The 23222-nt window shown below is 43.8% G+C and overlaps 1 protein-coding gene across 2 annotated transcripts in view; it reads left to right on the top strand.

Moving 5' to 3' along the window:
* Nucleotides 1-7976: 7976 nt before the first annotated feature.
* Nucleotides 7977-23222, top strand: part of CNOT6 (CCR4-NOT transcription complex subunit 6) — a 119444-nt gene continuing 104198 nt past the window's right edge. For both annotated transcript variants that reach the window (XM_030210959.1, XM_030210958.1), the window contains exon 1: nucleotides 7977-8381. In XM_030210959.1, the coding sequence (XP_030066819.1) occupies nucleotides 8318-8381 (64 nt within the window). In that variant the 5' untranslated portion in view covers nucleotides 7977-8317. The remainder of the gene's footprint in view (nucleotides 8382-23222) is intronic.

Raw genomic sequence — 23222 nt, 5'->3', positions numbered from 1 at the left:
TGGCTATAGCCAGCTCTGCAATTTGGGGTGGGGGGGCGCAGAGGGGGACCGGGGAGAGAGCCTGTTGTTAAACATTTACCAGCACACCACTGACCCTAATCCACTATAGAATAAGTAATCATAAACTTTCTATTTAGACAAAAATTAAACTGAACCCCCAAGATGCCAGACTCTGCATACAATGCAACACCACAGAAACAGAAAATGTCTCCTAATACTGTGCAAAATATAAAGACAGCAGATGTAAATTTGAAAAAAACTAACAAATACCAATCACCACTTTACAAATTAACAAATAGAAATAAAACAAATATAGAAAATAAAATAATACCATTTTATTGGCCTAATACATTTCGCTTTCAGAGGCCAAAACCTCCTTCCTCAGGTCAATACAGTATAGTGCTGTTACAGTATCCTATCAACTGTCCTCCCTCTCACTCCCCCTTCCATCCAGGGTCTGTCCTCTCTCTTGCTCCCCCTTCCATCCAGGATCTGTCCTCTCTCTCTCTGCCCCCTCTTTTCGGCCCCCAGTTCCAGCCCCATTAGCCCACCTGCCCCTAGTTCCAGTTCCCGCCCCAGCCCACATCTCCCACCTGCCCCCCTTTTCAGCCCCCAGTTTCAGCCCCAGTATCCCACCAGTCCCCTGTTTCAGCCCCAGCCCTTTTCTCCCACCAGTCCCGAGCTTCAGCCCCCAGCCACTTCTTCCTGACCCCTTTTCAGCCCCCAGTCCCCAGTTTCAACTCAGCCCTTTTCTTCCACCAGTCCCGAGCTTCAGCCCCAGTCACTTCTCCCTGTCCCCTTTTCAGCCCCCAGTTCCAGTACTAGCCCCCTTATCCCACCTACCCTCCTTTTCAGCCCCCAGTTCCAGACCCCTATTCCAGTCCCCTTCATCCACATGCCTTGCATTAGGGCCCTCCTTTTCAGCCCCAGACCCATTCTCCCACCTGCCCCAGGCATAGACCCATTCTCCCACCTGCCCCCTTCTCAGACCCCAGGCCCCTTCTCCCATCTGAACCCCCCCTCTCAGACCCAGTCCCCTTCTCCCATCTGAGCCCCTCTCCACCCCACCCAGACCCCTTCTCCCATCTGAGCCCCCCTAGACCCAGTCCCAGTCCCCTTCTCCCATCTGAGCCCCCCCAGACCCAGTCCCTTTTTCCCATCTGAGCCCCTCCAGACCCAGTCCCCTTCTCCCATCTGAGTCCCCCCCAGACCCAGTCCTCTTCTCCCATCTGAGTCCCCCCCAGACCTCTTCTCCCACCTGAGCCCCCCCCAGACCAGGTCCCTTTCTCCCATCTGAGCCCCCCCCCAGACCCAGTCCCCTTCTTAAAATCTAAGCCCCCCTCCCAGACCCAGTCCCCTTCTACTACTACTACTTAACATTTCTAGAGCGCTACTAGGGTTACGCAGCGCTGTACAGTTTAACAGAGAAGGACATTCCCTGCTCAAAGGAGCTTACAATCTAAAAGGACAAAATGTCAAGTTGGGGCAGTCTAGATTTCCTGAATAGAGGTATGGTGGTTAGGTGCTGAAGGCGACATTGAAGAGGTGGGCTTTGAGCAAGAATTTGAAGATGGGCAGGGAGGGGGCCTGGCAAATGGGCTCAGGGAGTTTATTCCAAGCATGGGGTGAGGCGAGGCAGAAAGGGTGGAGCCTGGAGTTGGCGGTGGTGGAGAAGGGTACTGAAAGGAGGGATTTGTCTTGAGAGCGGAGGTTATGGGTAGGAACGTAGGGGGAGATGAGGGTAGAGAGGTAGGGAGGGGCTGCAGATCGAGTGCATTTGTAGGTTAGTAGGATAAGCTTGAACTGTATGCGGTACCTGATCGGAAGCCAGTGCAGTGACTTGAGGAGAGGGGTGATATGAGTATATCGGTCCAGGCGGAAGATAAGACGTGCAGCAGAGTTCTGAACGGACTGAATGGGGGATAGATGGCTAAGTGGGAGGCCAGTGAGGAGTAGGTTGCAGTAGTCAAGGTAAGAGGTAATGAGGGAGTGGATGAGAGTTCGGGTGGTGTGATCAGAGAGGAAAGGGCAAATTTTGTTAATGTTATAGAGGAAGAAGCGACAGGTCTTGGCTATCTGCTGGATATGCGCAGAGAAGGAGAGGGAGGAGTCGAAGATGACTCCGAGGTTGCGGGCAGATGAGACGGGGAGGATGAGGGTGTTATCAACTGAGATAGAGAGTGGAGGGAGAGGAGAAGTGGGTTTGGGTGGGAAGACAATAAGCTCGGTCTTGGCCATGTTCAGTTTCAGGTGGCGGTTGGACATCCAGGCAGCAATGTCGGATAAGCAGGCCGATACATTGGCCTGGGTATCCGCAGTGATGTCTGGTGTGGAGAGATAAAGCTGGGTGTCGTCGGCATAAAGATGATATTGGAAACCGTGAGATGAGATCAGGGAGCCCAGGGAAGAGGTGTAGATTGAAAAAAGAAGGGGACCAATGACAGATCCCTGAGGAACTCCAACAGAGAGCGGGATGGGGTGGAGGAAGAACCATGAGAATGTACTCTGAAGGTACGGTGGGAGAGATAAGAGGAGAACCAGAAGAGGACAGAGCCCTGGAACCCAAATGAGGACAGTGTGGCAAGAAGTAAATTGTGATTGACAGTGTCAAAAGCGGCGGATAGGTCGAGGAGGATGAGGATGGAGTAGTGGCCTTTGGATTTGGCAAGGGACAGGTCATTGCAGACTTTAGATAGTGCTGTTTCTGTCGAGTGTAGGGGGCGAAAGCTGGATTGAAGCGGATCGAGGATGGCATGAGAGGAGAGAAAATCAAGGCAACGACTATGAACGGCGCATTCAAGTATCTTGGAGAGGAAGGGTAGGAGGGAAATTGGGCGGTAGTTGGAGGGACAGGTAGGGTCAAGTGATGGTTTTTTGAGGAGTGGTGTGACTACAGCATGCTTGAAGGTGTCAGGGACAGTTGCAGTGGAGAGAGAGAGGTTGAGGATATGACAGATGGGGGGGGGGGGTGAGAGTAGGAGAGATGGTGTTGAGTAAGTTGGTGGGGATGGGGTCAGAGGAACAGGTGGTGCATTTCGAGGAGGAGAGAAGATGGGCGGTTTCCTCTTCGGTGATATCAGGAAAAGAGAAGAAGGAGGCCTGGGTTGGTTGGTTGAGGGAGTGGGTTAAAGGGTGAAGAGGAGGAGATGGTTTGGTCGTGAATTCGAGGTTGGTCTTCTGCACCTTGTCACGGAAGTAATCAGCCAGTGATTGAGGAGAGAGTGGGGGGGGGGGAGGGTGGGAGCGGAGGGCACTTTGAGGAGACGATGAGGGTTAGAGCTGAGGGAATTAGTCAGCTGGGTGTAATAGTCCTGTTTGGCGAGGAATAGGGAGGACTGGAAGGAGGATAGCATGAATTTGTAATGAATGAAATCAGTATGGGTGCGAGATTTCCTCCAGAGGCGTTCAGCCGATCGGGCGCAGGAGCGAAGGTATCGGGTTAAAGGGGTCAGCCAGGGCTGGGGATTAGTACGCCTTGTGGGATGGGAGATGGATGGTGCAAGGGTGTCCAGTGCAGAGGAGAGAGTGGCATTTAAGGTCTCCCACCTGAGCCCCCCCGTCCCAGTCCCCTACTCCCATCTGAGCCCCCCACCCAGTCCCCTTCTCCCATCTGAGTCCCCCCTCTGCGACCCAGTCCCCATCTGCCTACCAGCTCTGTGGACGAACATATATAAGCACATAAGCACCACCATACTGGGAAAAGACCAAGGGTCCATCAAGCCCAGCATCCTGTCTCCGACAGTGGCCAATCCAGGCTTCAAGAACCCGGCACCCCCCAAAAAAAAAAATTAATAATGTTCAATGGACTCTTCCTTCAGGAATTTGTCCAAACCCCCCTTAAACTCCTTAAAGCCAGCTGCTGTCACTATATTCTCCGGTAACGAGTTCCAGAGTCCAACTACACGCTGAGTAAAGAAAAACTTTCTCCTATTTGTTTTAAATCTACCATATTCTAGCTTTATCTTGTGCCCCCTGGTTCTATTATTTTTTGAAAGTGTAAACAAACGCTTCACATCTGTCCGCTCTACTCTGCTCATTATCTTGTAGACTTCTATCATATCACCCCTCAGCCGCTTTTTCTCTAATTTGTTTTAAAATTTACTACTTAGTAACTTCATTATAGGCCCTTAATCCATGTATTTTTAGAAGGAGCAAACAAGCGATTTACCTCAACCCATTCCACTCCATTCAGTATTTCATAGATCTCTATCACATCTCCCTTCAGCTGTCTCTTCTCCAAGCTGAACAGCCCTAATTTCTTTAGCCTTTCCTCATAGGAAAGTTATCCGGCATTATATTTCCTGTCTTGGAGAATCAGACCACTAACCCGTGGCCCAATGCTTAAAGAGGTCGGAGTAGATCTTGCTCTTCCGTCCCCTGAACATACCTCCCTATGGAGCCCCTCCCTGAAGATCCCCACCTTCCACATACATCTTTTGCAAATCCTGGTGATCTAGGGGGGGTTCTGAGGCAGAAGTGATCCCCAGTTGCTCCTGTTCCTGCCAGCATAGGGTTCAAAATGGTAGCAGCGACTCCTAGCAGTGGTCTCATGGTTCTACTGCTGAGAAGTCAAAATGAGAACACACAGCAGACAAGACCAGGTACAGAGATCCAGGAACATAGGTATCAAGCAAAGAAACAATGACCCAGCAGGGAGCAGGGCTAGAGGTGAGGAAGAAGCACCCCAACCAATCTGGGATGGTTTCTGCTAGGCCAGTGAGCATATCACTAAATGGCACCTGACACAGCCAGCAAAGAGTTGGCTGGAAAGCAATCCCTGGGAGACCAAGTATTATTTCCTAGGAGAATGGTATCTAAGAATCCTTAGGCCACCAGATCAAGATCAGTGCTCCTTCCCAGTTTTGGGACCTGCCTTTTACAGGAATATCTCACCTGGAGGGAAGAACTTGGGTTCTTTTGTTTCCTTGAATATTGCCCTAGTAAGAATCTAATTATTCTGTCTTTGAATCAGCATCTCAACATCTAATCAACCATGAGCCACCACTAGTCAAAACAGAAGGTCTCTCACCTATGGCCGTTCTCATTTGACTTTGAATCCTCTCTATTCATTCAGCTGCAAGGGTACGCGTGAGTACCACCCCATACACTGGACCTGCATGGGCTGAGAATCACACCAGAGCTGTGATTTCACAAGTGTGGTGCAGAATAAAATATGGGAGCTGCCCGAGCCTCTTAGAGTCTCGAGCAAAGGAACTCCAGTGGACCAGAATTACCAACTGGACTCTCTCCCCTGCCTCCCACAACCATAATTGTGTTCCATAAAAGGGCACTCCTTGTAAAAGCGTCCTGGGTATTCACAGTTAAAACATGGGTCAGTTGCTGGACTAGGGGAAAGGTGTTCACTTGGGAGGTATAGTCCTGAGCTGCAGTCAGTGCTTCCAACAATCCCATTTTGGGGTAATTCTCTATAGATCACCTAAAGTTAGGTGCTGGGATGATGCGTCACATATCTATACACACAGAATTGGAACACACTCCCGAAATCCTACTACTTGAACTTCCAAAAATATCTCAAAACGTTCTTTTACAAAAAGTTCTTCTATGAAGACTCAGGGGAACTCCCAAACAGACCTGTTACTCAGATAAATCCTTGTAAACTTGATTCTCATCTCTAATCTGTATTCCACCTCTCTGTCCTATCACCGACACAGATCTTCCTATCAAATGTAACTACTCTGTTTGGTTTGTAAGCCACATTGAAACAATATCAATTTGAAAATGTGGGATATAAATGCAGAAATAAAATAAATAAAAATAAATGTGTGCTAACTGCAAATTCTATAACAGCAGTTATGCACACAAATACTACCATAAGTCTGCATTTACATGCCTAACTTTAGTTACGATCAACAAATCTAAAGGAAAGCTCAGCGCCTGATGTCTTCATACTGATATTTTTAATAAGACAATTTTGCATATCTTATACTATGGACCTCAGCGGTGACTCATCTGTTAAGAGCCAGAAATTTTCTTATCTCCACTTGCCTCTTCACCGGTCCAAGTTTTTCAAGCTTAGTTTAGTTTAACTTTAGTTGCGAGAACTTATGCTAGCTCAATAGCTGATGTAAATGTGCCTAACTGTAGGCAGTTAAATCAAATAAGTTGGTCAAATACACCTATTTCCAAGAGCTATAGTAGTAAATGCACTTAAACGCTCAATGCTCATGTTTAAAAGTGTATCAATGACATCAGCGGCAACTCTTTTCACATGAGCTATCAGCTTATGACTCGCCTGCCTCTTCATTGGTCTTGAAAAAACTCTATGCAGGCTCTGTTTCTGTAATATCTAAACATGTTACTCTTCTCACTGCTTATATTATATTACTTACCTTTTATAACAGGTCTCCAGATCCGCTACCTACACAGACCATGTTTCACAGGGTAATATACCCCAGCTGCATCAGGATGTGGACCTGGAAATAATAAAAAGAATTAGGATGACATCTAACTCTCCTATAAAATATCTACAGCTAAAAGCAAAGAATGTATTACCTATATGCCTGCTCTCATCCCAAAACCTTCATCAGATTACATCCAAAATGTATTTTTTATTTCCTGTTTTCCATCTTCCAAAATTCCAGACAGCAGATGCACAGATCAGTAGGATCCAAAGCAGTCCAAACCAAATAAAGTCAGAAACAACACAGTTTATACCTAATTGTTCAACCACGCATTTGAAGTCTGCATAAACAAATTAAAACCATTAAAGTTTTAAGCAAACACCCCAAATGTGTAATACTTGGTAGAAATAATGAAACAGTGATGGAATATTCACATAACAGGCAGCCAACAGATTTATTTTCCACTGATAATAATGAACTTTGTATGAACTTGGCAGCTAATAATGTGCTGCTTGCATTTATATCCAAACAGACTTTAAGAAGAAATAAATATATACAACAGTTACAGAACTGGAACATTTAGACTCAGGGCCACCAAGAGACATAGCCGGGCCCGGGGCAGAACTGGACTGCTGCAAGCCTCCCTCCCTTCACTCACACCACTGTTCCCGCACCTTTATCTTACTGTCTTTGCCTCCGAGGGTGGGGGGGAGGGCCGGCAAGCCGCTTCCTGTGTGCTTGCTTCTGCCTGTGCCGGAAGTCAGGACCCGGATGATTGCATTAATGCAATATCATGCTAATGCAATTATCCATGTCCTGGGCGGCATGCAGGAGCAGGGGGGAACAGACCCTGAAGCAGGCAGACCAGGCCCAGGGAATTTTGCCCCTCCTCTCGGCAGCCCTGTTTAGACTGTGGACTTATACATGAAGGTAGTGCTTCCTTCATTATTCAGTACCTCTCTTTTAAATAGCAGTTATAAAAAATATCAATTGCATTTTATAATATACCACTGCATTCCACAAAACAAAAGGAGAATGTTCCCACATACCATTTTTCACTTTTGATCTAGGCAAGGAAAAAAAAAGATTTGTAAATACTCCCAGGTTTCAACCTAATTAAGGTTTAAAACAACCTTTGTAGTTAAAAATAAAAACATGATGTCTGTTTTGGTGGCCCTTTACTAGGTGAAAAAAATTGCCTTTTAACCAGTCCCTCGAAATGACACACTGATTACGATTTAGGACTATTCTAACCGGTGAAAGGTTATTCCGTTGTGATACTTCCTCTGTGTACATCCATATGCTGCACAAGCCGGCATGTGTCTAAGTAAAACAGAAATAAAATAACAATGAACTGTAATAACGTGGTCGTAGATACAGCAGCTGACAGTTTGTTTTGTTCTTCCCAAGATGGCGGCTAAGCAGGGAGGGAGAGAGGTTGGCTTCACCCATTTGACATCATGCCGTCTTCTGTCATTAAAACCCTCCTCATTTACTATCCGCCCCAGCACGCTTCCCTCAGGTAAACAGGAAGTACTTCCAGCTTCCTCAATCAAAACAGGAAATTGCCCTGCTCTTGGTCACGTGCTCCACCGCGAGCCGAGGAGGCCAATCAAGAAGGTTTATTGAGCTCTTTGAGGCCAATCTTCCTCGCTCACGCTCTCTCTTTCTACCTACACAGAAGAAGTGCTCGCTTGGTTACGGGCTCGCGCTAGGCGCACGAAGTCGGCGAGAGTTGCGCGCGCGGCTTCATTCGGCAGCCATCTTCGACTGGAGCCGGGGCGCTCCGGGTTGGGTCGGTGAAAAAGATAATAGCAGAGACAGGGGAACGCTAAAAATTTGCTGGCGAGGACGGTAGCGCGCCATTAGCGCAGGAATCGACCAGGGAACCCGGAGTTGGATGTCAGGTGGCAGCGGGCGGCCTGACGACCGGATTCGTCCCGCCCCGGATTCAGATGCTTTACAAGAAGTTCTCACGTTTGTTTGGGACCGAGCTTGAGCTTCGCTTCAGAAAAACAGGTATTGAAGAGGTGGGAATGGCTCCAGCCTCTTCCGCCTTCCTGTTTCCAGTGGGTTGGGCAGCTCTCGGGGCTGGGGTCGTTTTGTTTATGGTGACAGAGGTGAGCCCCTTCCTCTCCCCCTGCAGGTTCTTTTTGCGTATGAGCACGTTTCGTTTGTGATAACTATGTGTGGATGCAGCAGGTTTTCGTTCTACGTTGTGTATGTACGAAAGGAAATGTTTTTGTTTACCTTTTATGTTTGTTTTGAGGATTTTATGGACTATAGCTGGACTCTTGCAGTTTGACGATTTCCATTCCACAAAAGGAAACTTTAGTGACTAGGCAATGCAACATTAACTTTGTTTTGTTTAACTTGTTTTTATGTATGGAAAGTGCCTATTGACGCACTAGTTAAGGTTTTGGTAATAAATTCCCTACTTTATGGCGTGAAACGAGTAGTTAAAAGTATGCTGTGCTTCTAGTCCTGACAATTTACACTTTTCAGATCACAGGTTAATTACAGTTACATAATAAATGCATGAAATTATTTTGGATAAAGTGCATAAGTATTGCCTTAGTGGGACAGACCGAAGGTCCATTAAGCCCAATCCAGATTACAAGTACCTGGCAAGATCCTATAAAAGGTTAACAAACATGGAAAGTAAGATGATAACTTTAGTTGGACTAACTTAACATATTTTGTCTAGCTTGTTTTGACATGGAGAAGGCGGTTTAGCCTTCTGAAAGCTGGTAAAAAATGTAGTAAGTTGGTCCATTAGAAATATATATTATTATTATTTGTAACGCTTATACCCCGCACTTTCCCACTCATTAGCAGGTTCAATGCGGTTTACATAGTACAACATGTTATATTGCCTTATTTTCCCTTTTTCTTTTTAAGTATTAATACTTTAAATTATTTTAAAAGTTTGCAGGCCTCAGAAAACGTATGCAGACCTCAGATATAGGAAGGGGAGGTGGGGGGGGGGGGGGCAAAATTTTGCCACATTCACATTCCTAAACTGGCTAGATTATCCAAGCCCTGCCAGCAGAAGCCCTCCTTGTCAAGCCAGGCAGTTGGTGGCTGCCATTCCAGCTGAACACCCCCTCCGTGCACATGCTTGTTTTTTAAATGAAACTGGGCATGCATGAGGGAGGCCCGCACCCTGCACATGCTTGTTTTTTGCGTATGTACCTGGAGGGTCTCCCTCATGCATGCTCAGTTTCACAAAAACTAAGCATATGCAGGGGGGGAGGGCGATCTACTTGGCAGCGGTCCAGGAAAAGTGCTAACTACCTGGCTTTGCGAGCAGGAGGGCTTTTGCTGGTGTGGCCTGTGGACCCCTGCTAGCCAATTCAGCAGATTGCGCCTCAATTTAGGGAGGCCTGAACCCAAATTGGGAGAACCAGGCCTCAAAGGCCGCCCTGTGTCTACATCATTGGTGAAACATATTCTCCAGAGTTGAATGCTATGATAATTTGCTATGGTTTGTAAATGTTTAAAGTAGTCAAGCATTTTGTGCTGGTCTGTTTGCTTCTTGGTTTGATGTGTGGGATCAAAGTTGTTTGCTTAAGGTTGTAATGAAATCAGAATTAATATATAACTGAAAGGAAGAAAATCCTTAATAGAGATTAAAAACTAGTAATTGTGAAGGCTGTGAACACTAAATAATGCAGTTAGCAGATAAAGGACCATGTCATACATTGAGCCTACCCACTAGCATCTGCTTGCTTTGACGCAGAAGACACTACATTAGTTATCTAGGGGTAATGTTTCTCATGAGGCTAGGATGGGGGAGGGCAGACTTATACGGGGTCTGTGCCGGAGCCGGTGATGGGAGGCGGGACTGGTGGTTGGGAGGCGGGAAATACTGCTGCACAGACTTATATGGTCTGTGCCCTGAAAAAGACAGGTACAAATCAAGGTAAGGTATACACATGAGTTTATCGTGGGCAGACTAGATGGACCGTGCAGGTCTTTTTCTGCTGTCATCTACTATGTTACTATGTATATGTTACTATGTTCTGCACATAGTATGATTTGTAAGCCAGTTGCTTTGTCCCTTGACTATATCACCAAGTGTTAGATTTATTTACTAAAGTATACTACTGTGTTAGCACACATTGTTAATAAATAGAACATGTAGGCAGATAAAGACCATATAGCCTATCCAGTCTGCCCATCTACTCTCCCTATCACTCCCTTAGAGGTCCTATGGACTTGCCCCAAGCTCTTTTGAATTCAGATACCAAATAGGTCCTATTGTATAAAATGGAATTTGTGGTAAATAGTGCTCATTAATGTGTGCTAGTGCATGACAATGTGGTACCACAGTTCAATAGCCCTGGTTGTCCTGAGTGTGCTTGAATTCTGTCACTGTTTTTGCAACTGCCATTAGTGATGGTAGGCTGTTAAGACATCCACTGCCCTAACTGTAAAATGTACCCTCCCACTTTTTTGTTTCCTTCTCAAATGTCAGTCTGTGACTTCTGGTGCTTGTTTTTGTGGAAAATTCTACCTTGTACTTCTGTTGAGCCCTGATTTATTTTTGAATGAGATTATTTATAGTTAGCATATTTTCCATGTGGCATGTTTACAGAAGTCTTTTTATCAGTCATAAGTTTGGTGTCTGTTTTGCTGCATAACTGAATTTCCACCAGTTTTAGCTGTCCAGTAGACAAAATCCCATAAAATAATTTAATAAGCATGATAGTAACATAGTAGATGATGGCAGAAAAAGATCTGCACGGTCCATCTAGTCTGCCCAGCAAGATAAACTCATATGTGCTACTTCTTGTGTATACCTTACCTTGATTTGTATCTGCCATTTTCAGGACACAGACCATAGGAGTCTTGCCCAGAACTAGCCCCACCACCCAAACACCAGCCCCGCCTCCCAATCTCGGCTAAGCTTCTGAGGATCCATTCCTTCTGCACAGGATTCATTTATGTTTATCCCACACTACCGTTTTCATCTCCACCACCTCCCGGGGGAGGGCATTCCAAATATCTACCACTCTCTCTATGAAAAAATACTTCCTGACTTTTTCTTGAGTCTGTCCCCCTTCACTCTCATATCATGTCATCTCGTTCTACCACCCTGCCATCTCCGGAAAAGGTTCGTTTGCGGATTAATACCTTTCAAATATTTGAACGTCTGTATCATATCGCCCCTGTTTCTCCTTTCCTCCAGGGTATACATGTTCAGGTCCGCAAGTCTCTCCTCATACATCTTCTAACGCAAATCCCATACCATTCTCGTAGCTTTTCTTTGCACTGCTTCCATTTTTTTTACATCCTTAGCAAGGTACGGCCTCCAGAACTGAAGACAATACTCCAGGTGGGGCTTCACCAACGACTTATACAGGGGCATCAACACCTCTTTTCTTCTGCTGGTCACACCTCTCTCTATACAGCCTAGCAACCTTCTGGCTATGGCCACCGCCTTGTCACACTGTTTCGTCGCCTTCAGATCCTCAGATACTATCACCCCAAGATCCCTCTCCCTGTCCGTAACTATCAGACTCTCCCCGCCTAACACATACTTCTCCCGTGGATGTCTACTCCCTAAGTGCATCACTTTGCATTTCTTCGCATTGAATTTTAATTGCCAAACCTTAGACCATTCTTCTAGTTTCCACAGATCCTTTTTCATGTTTTCCACTCCCTCCTCGGTGTCCACTCTGTTACAAATCTTAGTATCGTCTGCAAAACGGCAAACTTTACCTTCTAACCCTTCGGTTAGACTATATTGAACAGAATCGGTCCCAGCACCGATCCCTGAGGCACTCCACTACTCACCTTCCCCTCCGAGCGAATTCCATTCATCACCACCCTCTGTCCATCAACCATGATGTAGAGTTTGTGTAAATTGATAAGTATAGTGCCACTTTGACGTAATCTGTCACATATACTGATAATAAACCATAAACCACCAAACATTTCTGATCTGCTATTTGGGTGGTAATGATTACTACATATTTTATGAGAAATTGTGGTGCTTGAATGAAAAAGAGATGTTGTGAATAGGGTTCATGAGGTAGAGGAAGGTTTTTATGTATGTTTTTAACAAGAATTATAACATTGTTGGAGCCATCAAAATAATATACTTCGGCTCTTAAACAGCTTGATATGTTGTATATTGATAGTTTGTTTTTGGGAGCTTTTCTGTGGCATGATTTAAAGCCCTATGTAGTAAGCTTATTCCCATAATTGCTAAATGGAAGGAACCCTTTGGTAGATCAATCTGTTCATATATCACAAAATTTCTACTGTATCTGTGTATGTAATACGTCAACCACTTTGGTTGTACCACAGAAAGGCGATATATTAAGAATCACATACATATAAATGTAGTTAAGAGTTATTTAAAATGTGGCAAACCATTGTGCTAGTTAGCAAAGCAAGACAGGAATGTTAATAATAGTAATAAATTGGACCAGATGTATGATCTGGGGAGGAGGTATTCTGCCTTTACAGTGAAAAGTGGTAATGTCCTATGCATATGGAACTATTTTCATTTTAAAGGGAAATGTACAATTAAGATCAATTTTAATGGGAAATAGTGGTATTATATCATTTATGGTGAATTCAGTATTTACAGATTTGTTTTGGGCCTGATTTTGCTAAGACCTTTTTTTTCCTATTCGGGCTGGTGGTTGGGAGGCGGGGATAGTGCTGGGCAGACTTATACGGTCTGTGCCCTGAAGAGCACAGGTACAAATCAAAGTAGGGTATACACAAAAAGTAGCACATATGAGTTATCTTGTTGGGCAGACTGGATGGACCTTGCAGGTCTTTTTCTGCCGTCATCTACTATGTTACTATGAGGCATATTTTCAAAGCACTTTGGGAGGCTAAGTTCCATAGGTTTCTATGGAACTTTGGGAGGCTAAGTGCTTTGAAAATGAGCCTCTATGTTACCAGTGTTTCAAAGGGAAAGTTCAGAACATTTGTCCTTTAAATTACATTTTAATGTCTTTATGTATTGGTAAATATAGTCACTGTTTCTGTTAGCTATAGTTGCTCAAGGAACAGCTGTTAATTATTTCATAAAGTTAAGTGTAAGGTAATTGAAATGCTGATCAGTAAGGCCATAGCTGTGCAAGACTAATAAAACTCAGTGCTAGTATTCTTTATAACAATAAGATGTCCTTTTACTAAAGTGCGTTAGGTTTTTGCACCTAACTCACTCTATTGCAGGAAATTAGTGTGTTCCAAGAGCAAAAATAATGTAGTATCTAGTGGGGAGTGTGCCCTGGATGTAACCTGCAGTTTCCACTTTGTAATGCTCGTTAGCACATAGTACACAGGTTGAAGTTAATTTGGAGGCATTAAGCACCTACTATTTAGGAAGCACTAAGTGGTCCATGCTAAACATGTGTGTACGCTAAGTACAGCAATCTAACTACATAAAGCCTTCCATGACCATGCCCTGTCCAGCACAATGAGCAGTTTAACATGCAATAACTACATAACTACAAAAAGCCTTCTATGACCATGCCCTGCCCGGCACAAAAAGCACGATGAGCAGTCTAACATTTGATAACTACATAAATGCAACGATGTTAGAGGGCTTTGTGGTGTGCTAGTAGCTACCGCATATTTAGGGGTCCTTTTATTAAGACATGCTAGAAAGTGGCTGGTGCTGTGGTTAGTGCATGGGTTTGCTTTGCACTTTGGGCACTTTCTAGCATGGCTGAAATATGCCATGGTCTTGGGGGGGGGGGGGGGGTTAATGTCCATGCACTAATTTCCCCATTATCGTGGGAGCCTTTACTGTCGCTTATTTAGAAGGTGGTAAGGGCTTCCGCAGTCCTCCTAATCAGGTAGCGCGCAGTATTGTGCCCACATTACCCGATCAGCACATGCATATCTACTTTCCACCCCCAGACATGCCTCCTGTGACAAAAAGTTTTTTTTTTTAAATTTTACGGCAGGAGTAGCGCAACCTGCTTCCAAAACTACTTCAGGACGTCTCAGCCTATCCTGCGGTAGGCCTGCATTAGGCTTACCGTGCATTAGTAAAAGGGCCCCTTTAACACACTTTATTAAGAGGGACCCCCAGGGTTTCAGTGTCATATAAAATACCTACTGTACTTGTGTGTAATGCAGACTGCTTTTGTTGCACTACAAAATAGCAACTATATTAAGAATCTCATAAACATCCTAATTTTAAATGGATCTCGGGGACAAGCATATTTTAATGACAATAAAAATGTTATTAAATCATCTTGGGAATACAGGAATAGGAATTCGGATTGGCAATTAATTATGGAAAAGACATAGATAACAAAGGGAAAGGGAGGACTGTAATACAGAAGTGCAGACAGGATCCCAGCATAACAGAGGCCTACAAGTAATCTGGAAAGGCTAATTTTAAACAAGTGTCTTTAGGGCAGATTTGAATTTGTGGTAAGATGCCTCTATATGTAAATCTCTAGGAATCCCATAGGGAGGGTACTAAAAAGAAAATGTTTTTTTCCCACACACTAAGCCATTTTTACTGCAGCCTGAAAATGGCCGATTTTCTGTTTTTCACATTAATGGCTATGCGCGAATGTTGACCATCTAATTTTTAACAAGAATTATAACGTTGTTGGATCCATCAGAATGGTATCGTTGAGCCCCTTAAACAACTTGATAGCAACAGGGTGTACTTATAATCTTCACTGATCCAAATGACTCCAATCAAGCATTATAGTATGTGTAGGACTTATCTTTGGCTTTTAAATATAAAAGAAATGAAGAAGAGATGTAAAAGGAATAAAGATAAGTACTACCCCCAGATTCTGTATGTCGCACCAAGATTTGTGTGCGGAAATTGAAGCATATTCCATAACAATGTGCATAACCCAATTGGTTAACAAGCCAATAAGTGCTGCTGATTGCCAATTAAGCAATTGACACACATTAATTAGAATTTACATGTAGAACTGTGCGTAAATTCTAAGGAGTATGTTTACTAAGGTGCGCTGGCATTTTTAATGAGCCTTTAAAATTAGGGTGCGTTAAACGCTAAAGCGCCTATACATTTCTATGGGCATGTTAGTGTTTAACACACGTTAACCATTAACGTGCATTAACCATGCTTATGTGCCTATAGCGCACCTTAGTAAACATAGGCGATTGTTGAAAAGCGGTTATGGCTATGGGCTTGGAATAGGTAGGTCATGGGCATTTCTAAAATCTATGTGCATTGTTACAGAATATACCTGGTCCCACACAAGACACTCCCTCTCCAACAACAACAGCAACAAAAAATATATATAAATGTTTTTCTTTTGTTTTTGCGTGTGATTAGGACGCTCTGATTTGAAACTTACTGGTCGGATGCCTGAGCATGTCCCGCATTAAGCTATTTTAAGCTGTGGTAAGCGTGCACTAGCACTTACCGCAGCTTAGTAAAAGGGCCCCATGTTCCATAATATAGCTAAAGAGAAAACTTAAATGAATTAATATTCATATGTTGCATTATAAATTTTATACCCAATTTACCAATCTCAGCATTTAATATTATATAAGTTGATATAAAAATTTCTGTTTAACTTAGTGTTTGGGGCTCTGCTTAAATTAATCTGGTAAGCAATGGTGATCAACCACATGTGTTTATCCATTTGAGTTTAGGGCCATGTATTTAGTGGTCCAGCAGACAGATAAAACTCCATAAATATGTACTGATAACTGTTTAGCTGTAAATTTTATTTTTTTATGGGTTCAGCTCTTGTGAAACATTGCCCTCATATAATACACATACTAGCAGAAGAAATTGTTAGAAATGATGAGGGAGGGAAAACATAAGTGTAGCCAGCCATACTGGTCCATCTAACCCAATATCCTGTTTTCCCAACAGTGGCCAATCCAGGACACAAGTACATGGCAGAAATCCAAATAGTGGCAATATTCTATGCTACCAATCCCAGGGTAAGCAGTAGCTTCCCCGTGTTTATATCAATAGCAGACTATGGACTCTTCCTCCAGGAATCCGTCCAAATCTCTTTTTAACCCAGATGCTCTAACCATTGTTACCACATCCTCCGGTAGCGAGTTCTAGAGCTTAACTATTTGTTGTGAAAAAATATTTCCTCCTGTTTGTTTTAAAAGTATTTCCATGTAACTTCATTGAGTGTGTCCTAGTCTTTGTACTTTTTAAAAGAGTAAAAATGTCGACTCACTTCTACTCCTTCTATACAACATGTGCATCTGCTACTCCCAACTACCCTGTGCTTCTGAGCGTGATCCTTTCCTCGGTGGCATGAAAGCATGTGCACTGTTATTGTCGTGGTCATGAGTCCTTGTGCCGAGCGGAGCACAGAGGAGTAGGACTCGAGCTCTGCTGGACAGCCGGGCAACCCTGAGGCTTCTCCTGTGGTGACCGCCATTCCCCAAGGGTTGAGCCCCTAGGTGCGGCCGGCCGACTGGACTTCTGGATGCAGGCAGGGGTCTGAGACCGGCCGCAGGCCGAGAGTAATCTGGGTTCAGGCGATGGTCAGAGACAGGCAGCAGGCCGAGAGTAATCTGGGTTCTGGCGATAGAGACAGGCAGCAGGCAGAGAGTAATCCAGATTCAGGCGATGGTCAGGCAGCAGGCAGAGAGTCACTTAAGAGCACTAAGTACAACCTTCCAAAGTAGAAGCCGAAGAAGTGGAGAGGAGTTGCTCCTGAAATAGCTCTCACCATCAGGGGCAAAGGAATCAGCTGGCAAGCAAAGCCTCCTGTTGGCTGGTCTGTCAGAGGAGGAGGAGGAGTCTGGCTGCGAGGCTGCAATCCTGTGGAGCAGGAGGCAGGGCGAAGAACCCAGTGTTCCCGGACGGCAGGGCAGGTAGCAAATCTGACTCTCGGACGCGAAGGTCGGGGCGATTGCCGGAGCACCGGCCCTGCCAAGATGGTCGGCGCTCCACATCAGATGATCCAGGTGATGCTCGGAGCGCCAGGCCCACCAAGATGGCCGGCGTTCCGCCCGGCCGGGGCACTTGTTGTAGAGGCTGGCCAACAAGTGCCCCTTTTTTTATTTTCTTCCAAGAGTAAATACATTTTTACCTATTTGAAACAAAAAGAAAATTGCAGTCTTTATGGTATTGGAGAGTCACTTGAGGTACAGTTTTGGTGATGTACCAAGGAGATATATATATATATATATATAGATATATATTTACACACAACTATTATTTTATTAAAACTTGATATACCATCACTCGTAGCATCAAATGTAACATAGCATCTGTTGAGGCAGGTACCAGTGTTTTGTATTGCAGGCTGTGCATTTAATACTCACATTAACACGTAGTACTCCTTGCTGATGTGGAAACATTTACCCCTAGATTCTATATAGCGCAACTGAATTAGTTAACAAGCCAATCTGTGTGTCACGATTGTGGCCATGTCTCATGCGCTCATTCATTTTGCCACCTGGTGGCTGCAGCGGGCTGTCTGGTTGTTGTTTCCCCTGTTCCAGAAGTCATTCCGGTCCGGATCTTCCAGCCTTCTAGACTGGCTAGGGACTTTTGGAACTTAGCAGCACCCTTACCTGATGAACTCCCTTGTCAGTTGTCTTTATGAACCACCTGGCTACTTTCTACTTTGCCTTGGCAACAGAGGTCATCTGATGAACTTCTCGTCAGTGAGAGTTGTTGCAGTGCTTCCTGATCTCCTTATCCTGTGGTGGACCGGCCCTGCTTGTTTCCCTGGTTTACTTCTCTGCTCGCTGCCTGCCCTGACTTCTGCTGGTGCCCTGACTACTCTCTGCTCGCTGACTGCCATGACTTCTGCTGATGCCCTGACTACTCTCTGCTCGCTGCCTGCCCTGACTACTCTCTGCTCGCTGCCTGCCCTGACTTCTGCTGGTGCCCTGACTACTCTCTGCTCGCTGCCTGCCCTGACTTCTGCTGGTGCCCTGACTACTCTCTGCTCGCTGCCTGCCCTGACTTCTGCTGGTATCCTGATTACTTCTCGTGCTCGCTGCCTGCCCTGACTTCTGCTGGTATCCTGATTACTTCTCCGGCTCGCTGCCTGCCCCAGACTCTGTTTGGTTTCCTGGAAGCCTCTACTGTGTCCTGCCCTGCCTGTTCCAGCTTGCTCTACTTCAGCTGCAGCTTCAGTCCTGGTTGTATCAGACTGTCTGTGTTCTGCCTTGTCTCTTGTTTTGGGGTGATTCTCCTGCCACTGCCGCTCCTCGGCAGCGGCCCAAGGGCTCACATATCCTCACTAACGTGACACTGTACTGATAAATGCCAGTTGCGCAACTGGCACTATTTGGCATTAGAATATGTGCGCTCAGCTGTCTTGGTGTATTGTGTAGCATGATGTGTGTAAATTCAAAGTCACATAGTTGAAAGGGGGGTGTGGAACGGGCAGGTCATGGTCGTTTCTAAAATCTAGGCATGTGGTTATAGAACTTGTGTAACTGCCCGCTACTAAATATATAAACCACGCAGAAATTTTAGGCATATTCCGAAAAGTGCGCTTAATTTTAGGTGTACTTTATAGAATACACCTAAGCATATTTTGTTTTGGCACCAATTTTTTAGACGTTTTATACACTCTATTCCCTAGCATCTTCTATAGGAGATGGTAAGTAGTCCCATGTTAACTAGTCGGTGCATGGTAAATGCAGCATCTTAATTGCCAAACATCTGCCATGGCCCCTGACACAAAAAGCATTTAATGCATGGTTATCACTACATTACTGCAAAGCCTCTTAAAGCGACTCGGCATACATTAAAGGAGTGGTGCTGAGAAATGGGTTCTGAACGGTATTTGACTGATTATTCTACCTGGAAAGGTTTGTTCATATGTAGGTCTAGTTTGTTTCTAGACCTGTATTTCTTGTGTGACAACTATAGACTCCTGACGCATGGCCTGTTGCTGAAACGCAGTCCGTGTCGAGTCATATTGAAGAATTGTTAATAAAGAACCTCCAGCTATTTTCGTCTACTCCCCATTGTTCTTTGGCTTCCTTGTTTGCGGAGTGTAGACTCTTATTTGTGTTTTCCTGGGTATAATTTATGCCATTGTACAAGGGTAAAATAAGTTATATACACACCAAATTGTACTACAAACAAGGAGCATGTTAATAGCATGCAAAATTCCTAGAAGAGGGGAATAAACTGAGCAATTTAAATCAGGTCACAGTCTTTGGCTTGCACAGAAAACATTATTTTGTTTGCATCATAAACATAATTTCTGCATCTTAACTGACATTTAGTAGAGTACCATGAAGAAGAAACAGCTCCCATATCTGAAACTTCATTTCACATAGATTAAGCTTTTTCTCTGAATCTTAATGGTTTTAGACATGTCTGGAAACATTGGTACATTTTAAAGTTAAAAAAAATGTACTTTCAACAAGAGTTTTCTAATATTTCCTTACCTACCTTATCTATATGAAAGGCTATTTCAACAGCCAGGGTAGCTTTGGAGAGGGTGACAAGGTAAGAAGGCTCTTGAAAATGTTAGATACATCCCACATTATTTAGGACAGTGTCTGAAGGGACACTCAGCTGAATGTCTTCACCTCCCTATTTTGATCTGCTGTGCCTTTTGGGTGTCTATTTTAGGATATAGAAAGACCTAGCTATAGATAGTACAGAAATCATTGGAATTTTTCAAAACCTCTAAAAGATCACAAGCATCAATGATGTAGACTGTAAGCCTTCTGGGAACAGTGAAATACTGCAGTTTGCCTTGAGCTACTACTGAAAAGGCATGAACTAAATCTAAATAGTAATAATGAATTCTAATCCGGCAAAATAAAACATCTTGATTTTTATCTTTAATCCAATTCTTTAGATTTCCAGAATAAGGATGTAATGCCACATATCAATCACAGAGTTTAAATTTTGAAAAACACACAAAGTATTTTAAAATTCTCTCAGTATGTTTTTGTTTTGTTAAGACTTTGTACTGCAAGTTGTTGACAGAAGAAAAAATTGCATTGAGCATTTGAATGTTCTGATCCAAAACCTTTGCCATCACGGCCACCGCCTCCACACCAGAGATGAGAGGCCAACCAAATTTCATTTTTGTTTATGGCACCAAAACCAGCCAAAAATCCTTTCTGCCTGGTTTCAGCTGAAAGGTCACTTTAATGTTTTGACCAAATTTTCAGTTTTTGCCAAAAATTACCATGTATTTTCTATGGAAGCTGAAAATTTGTTCTTTGGCCCATGTCTTCCCCCCTCCCCCAGCTCTGCTCTCAACATGGCTGGAGTGACTGGGCATCGCTTCTGCCCTGACGATATCACTAAACCACCAGGGATTATAAGGTAGTCCTGGGGGGAGGGGGGGGGCTACTTTTTGTATTTTTTTTTTTTTTTTTTTGCTTTGATTTCAAGTAATGCAATTATGATTTTACATAATAGTTTATATGGTAAAGAGTGCTCTAAATAAATGCTTTTGATACCAATTTTTAGCAGAAATTTAAATCTGTAAATTTGAGTTGATAAACTCCTTAGGATTTAGCCTCTCTGTGGAATCATGATGTCAGCTGTCACTCTGTGTGGGACAGAGTCAGCCAAATATGAAAGTATCCTGGCTTTTAATTTCAGTTCTATTAGCTGCAGTCCAAATGTGTGGAGGCTGTTTTTTTTACTTGGAAGTAAAATACAGTCTTTCATTGTTTTAATTATATTCTGGCTTGGATACTGTGGGTTTAGTAGAGGGATGCAGACTGCAAGTTCTGACAATCACCAGTAGCCCTCGCTGATTCACATTTACACAACCAAACTTGAGTTTTTGGTTTAGACTTTGAAAATCAATCGATGAGTTTGGCTGCAGTTTGTTTTTGCCAAAAGTTTTCAGATGGTTTGGGTGGCGGTTTTGTTTTTGGCTGGCTTCTACCAGTGATTATCTTGAGTATTTTTTCTTTTAGGGGCCACTTCCTTATCAGTCTTTCCTCCTTGAGTATCGGCCAAGAACATCTACCAGGTTAAAAAAAAATGTAATGAAGTACTTGAATTATATTGCCATTCTCCATAGATGTATGCATCATTCTCCCCCTCAGGTCCAAAGGTGCTCTTCTACTGTCCAGCTGCTCTGGCTTCAGCATGTTGAGTGCTCTCCTCCAGTGACACTGCCAAGTATGTACATTGCACTGATAACCTTCAGCTATCACAGAGTCCCAGAAACAGTTTGGCTCCCTGGAGTCTACCTCCAGTACTCCTGGACAGTTTATGCAACAACCAGAACACATTGCAAGCAAATAGAAAAACAGAAGTTATCTCAGTGGACCATAAGGATTTTGCTGGGGCAGAAATTCTGGCTTGGAAATAACCAGCTGAAAGCTGTTGTTGAGTCTTGAAAGACCAGCCCTGCCTCCATATTGACCTTAAAGGGTGTTTATAACACCAGGAATACAAGGAATAGGTAAAGAAGTCACTGTTGTGTAAGAAACCTTTCCACCCCTTGCATTTCCCCCATTCATGAAGGCCAAAAGAAGAAGAAAAGGGGTAGCAGTGATTCCAAATTGACTAACCTCCCTGCCATCAGCATCTATCATTTCTCTGTCATTTTGTCTCCTATTTTTCATTTCTGTAGTGCTGACAGACATTCATGGTTTTCTACAGATACACATAAGACAATCCCTGCCTTATTTGTCTTGACTAAACTGAAGCTCCATAAGTAGTTTCAGGAAATATAGTTATTGCAAAGAATATGGCTAAACTTTGCAAGAGTATTATTGGGAAGAACTGGTGTTGTACCATATCCTAGAAGAGTTGCCACAAGATGGAAAAAATAGAATTCGGAGATGGTGATGGACACAAAGTAATCCTTGAGCAGTTTGCCATTGGTCTCGATTTTAAAACTTTAATTCCTTCAATAGACAATAAACTGTAATCCCGAAGTCCTTTTGGTTTGGACTTTATTTTCTAGCACTGGCGCTATCATTTTCCTGTTATCTTGCTTTTGCATACCCTAGTATGGACTTCTTGGTGTTTGAATTCTACACTTTGTGGAAATATTTAATGAAGAGTTTGTCTACCTCTCATGGATGATTCTCGCTGAATTGGGCATACTTTTTCTCTTGTGGTATTGTGGAAGGAATCTGTATTTTTTAAGGAGTTTCTTATTTGGAGTCTATAGAGAAATCATGTTTTTCAATATGTATTCCATAGTTTCCCTCTAGACCAGCCCAGCAGAACTGAAGGGCATGCCTTCCAGCAGGTGAAGACTGAGAACAATGTTTCTTGAGAGAACCACTAAGAGCCTAGCTCAGCCCTAGCAAGTTTCAGTATTCTCAGTCTCCAGCAGATTTTTCCTTAGGAGGTGGTGAAGATTGAGATGGGCTTGGCCTTCTTGTCCGATGCCCTTCATGATTTGCTTAGGGCAGGGGTAGGCAACCCCGGTCCTCGAGAGCCGCAGGCAGGTCAGGTTTTCAGGATATCCACAATGAATATGCAGGAGATAGATTTGCAAGCACTGCCTCCATGGTATGCAAATCTATCTCATGCATATTCATTGTGGATATCCTGAAAACCTGACCTGCCTGCGGCTCTCGGACCGGAGTTGCCTACCTCTGGCTTAGGGTGCCTGCAAAAGTCTTATGGCATTAGGAGTTTGAAGTCCAAGCTGAGTAAGTTTGTGTTAGATTTTCAACTGCATAAAAGATTGGCCCACTTTATCAGTGGAAGATGGCAAATAGTGGAATATCGTAGAAATCCATATCAGGACCAATGCTTTTTAACATAAATTTGCTCTCTGTTACCATTTTCAGATCTGCAGATACAACAAAATTATTCAAAGATATTAAATTGCATGCAGAAACTCTAGGAGGGTCTTGAGACTGGAAGAGTGAGCATACAAATGGTAGATGGAATTAAGTGGACAAAAGTAAACTGATGCACATGGGTAAGAATAACCCAAA

This window comes from Microcaecilia unicolor, chromosome 8 (assembly GCF_901765095.1).
Source record: "Microcaecilia unicolor chromosome 8, aMicUni1.1, whole genome shotgun sequence".
Lineage (NCBI taxonomy): Eukaryota > Metazoa > Chordata > Amphibia > Gymnophiona > Siphonopidae > Microcaecilia > Microcaecilia unicolor.
Note: the sequence above shows the minus strand (reverse complement) of the source record. Positions and strands in the feature narration are given on the sequence as shown.